Genomic DNA, 2,619 nt, shown 5'->3' on the forward strand with positions numbered 1-2,619 from the left:
ATAATAAACTCATTTTTTGTAATATGAATATCTATTTGAACTATTATAAAACGATACACCTTTTTTTTTTTTGTTAATTTCCTAAGGATAATCGCAAAATGACCAAATGATGTCTCGTTAAGTAAATAATCACATTTTTATCATTTTAACAAAATATTCACTCAGTTCCGCAATGAAGCCACTTGGGTAAGTAATAATATAATTGCTTTATGAATAATTTTCAACACAAAAAATATAATATTTATCAAATGAAATGAAATAAAAGATTATCAAGATCTAAATCATCTGGTAAATGGGTGATAAATTAATTACATTGACTTTATTGAAATGAAATAAAAGATTAGAACACACGAACTCTCTCTATTTTGAAGTTCTGGAGTTTAAGAAAGCTGGGTCGATAAGCGATTCCAGTAAAATATGGATGGAATATTTCAGTATCATCAATTGTTCTTGTGAGAGGAGAATATTCCAGCAGTTTTTCTTCATCATACACCATCAAAATCGTTCCATCGTTCAAACCCCCAATCACATAAACAGGTTCCCTCATCAACCAATCAAGATCCGGGCTAATGCTTTGCCTGATAATGACCTCTTTTCGCCAAGATTTCTTGATCCCATATTCCTTCATCACCCAAATCGTGAATTGAGAATCGAAGGTATCCGATTGACATAAACAACCTTTAAGAACAGCCAAACTGTAGAAATGGATACGACTTTCTTCCACAATTTCAACAGGAGGAGATGGGAACAACTCGAACGTCTCCTTGTCAAAATCAAAAGCACAAAGCTTTTCAGGCGAATCCTGATCGATAACAATCCAATGAGCATGTCCATTTAAGAATATCCCATTGAAGTTACTAATCCAATAAGGGATAATACTAAGATTTCTCCATAGGCCTGTGCCAATGGTGTAAATCTCACCTTCTAGAAGAATCGGAGGTGATGATGAATTAGGGTTTGTGGGTATATCTCCTTGAAAGATCCGTATCACTTTGTATTCGTTTTTCAGTGACCCGACTCCGAAACAACACATAACTATTGCAAAATATTCTCTATGGGATTGTTGATTTGGGAGGATCATGTATTCTCTGGTGATTGGATTGCATATGTAAGTGTTGTCGTTTTCAGTACCAAATTGCCATAGACAGAGCAAACCATCGACTGAACCTACGGGGTGTATTTGAGATTCTTGGAAAATGGGTGCGAGATTAAGGTCGAGGCTCATGACTGGGTCATGGTGTAAATGGTGGTGATGGAGTTCGTCTTCAACCTCCAGCCACTTCAAAATACCTGTTCTATAGTAAATGGCGATTTCCTTTTCAGGATTATGATGAATCATGAGGCTTGAAGGTGACCTCTGGAGATGAAGATTGGCAAAGTAAGAGTCTGAAACGAGATCCAGCCACTTCTTGCATACACATTTGCAATGGATGATCGTTTTGACTGGAAGTCTTGAGAGAATATCAGCCGTGATATACACCGGTAAGTCTTCCATGGATGGATCCAGAAGAGACATTTTTTCTGGTAATAAAAGCTGAATTTTGGTGGTGGTGGTGGTGGTGGTGATGGTGGCGAGTGGTGACAGCAGAAGAAAGAGAATAGTTGACTTTGGATTGTTGATTGTGAGATTGTCAATATGTATATATGTTTATGGGGTGTGTTGTTTTATAATGGAGAAATTTTGTAAAGGTCCTTCACTTGGAAGATACGTATAGTTGACTTTAAAAGAAAATTATTTGTTATACGAAGTAGATAATATTTTGTGAAACGGTGTGTTATTTCATAAAAAAAATATTTCACAATTTAATCAATCATGAAATAGATGGTTGTGGTTGTTTTTTTTTTTCTGTCAGTAAAAAAACGTGGTAAATTTATTAAAATGGTTAAGCCATTTTTTTAGCCGCTTTGTGACATCACTTACTTATGACAAAAAAATCACGAATGGTTCTTATGGTTTTAAATATCTTTAAAATAGTCTTTATGAAACTTTTTTTTTTTTTTTTAATGTGAATAGTTCATTTTATTAGTCTTTATGACTTAACACTATTAGTTTAATGACCCTTACAACACATGAAATCTCTCTGATTTGAAGTTCTGAAGTTTAAGAAAGCTTGGACAATAAGCCATTCCAGTGAAATACCGATCAAAAATTTCCGCATCTTCAATTGTTTTCCTCTTAAGACAATACGCCAACAATTTATCTTGATAATACACCATCAAAATAGTTCCATCATTTAAACCCTCAATCAAGTAAACGGGTTCCCACATCAACCAATCTAGATCACGACTAACACTTTTCTTGATAATCACCTCTCTACGCCAAGATTTGTTGACCCCATATTCCTTCATCACCCAAATCGTGAATTGAGAATCAAAAGTATCAGATTGGCATAAACAACCTTTAAGAACATCCAAACTGTAGAAATGGATACGACCTTCTTCTAAAATTTCAACAGGAGGAGATGGAAACAACTAAAAATGCCTGGTTTATAGTAACCAGTCATTTCATTTTCAGAATTATGATGAATCATGAGGCTTGAAGGTGATTTATGGAGATGAAGATTGGCAAAGTAAGAGTCAGAAATGAGATCCAGCCACTTCTTGGATACACACTTGCAG

The 2,619-nt window shown here is 34.9% G+C and overlaps 1 protein-coding gene across 1 annotated transcript; it reads right to left on the reverse strand.

The window, feature by feature from the left end:
• Positions 1 to 235: 235 nt before the first annotated feature.
• LOC145017757 (F-box protein At3g07870-like) lies at positions 236 to 2,050 on the reverse strand. Its single transcript, XM_078975722.1, has one exon. The coding sequence runs from the start codon at positions 1,514 to 1,516 to the stop codon at positions 341 to 343; it is 1,176 nt and encodes a 391-aa protein (XP_078831848.1). The 5' UTR covers positions 1,517 to 2,050; the 3' UTR covers positions 236 to 340.
• Positions 2,051 to 2,619: the final 569 nt, after the last annotated feature.

Source organism: Lactuca saligna, chromosome 9 (assembly GCF_052625555.1).
Source record: "Lactuca saligna cultivar CGN05327 chromosome 9, ASM5262555v1, whole genome shotgun sequence".
Taxonomy (NCBI): Eukaryota; Viridiplantae; Streptophyta; class Magnoliopsida; order Asterales; family Asteraceae; genus Lactuca; species Lactuca saligna.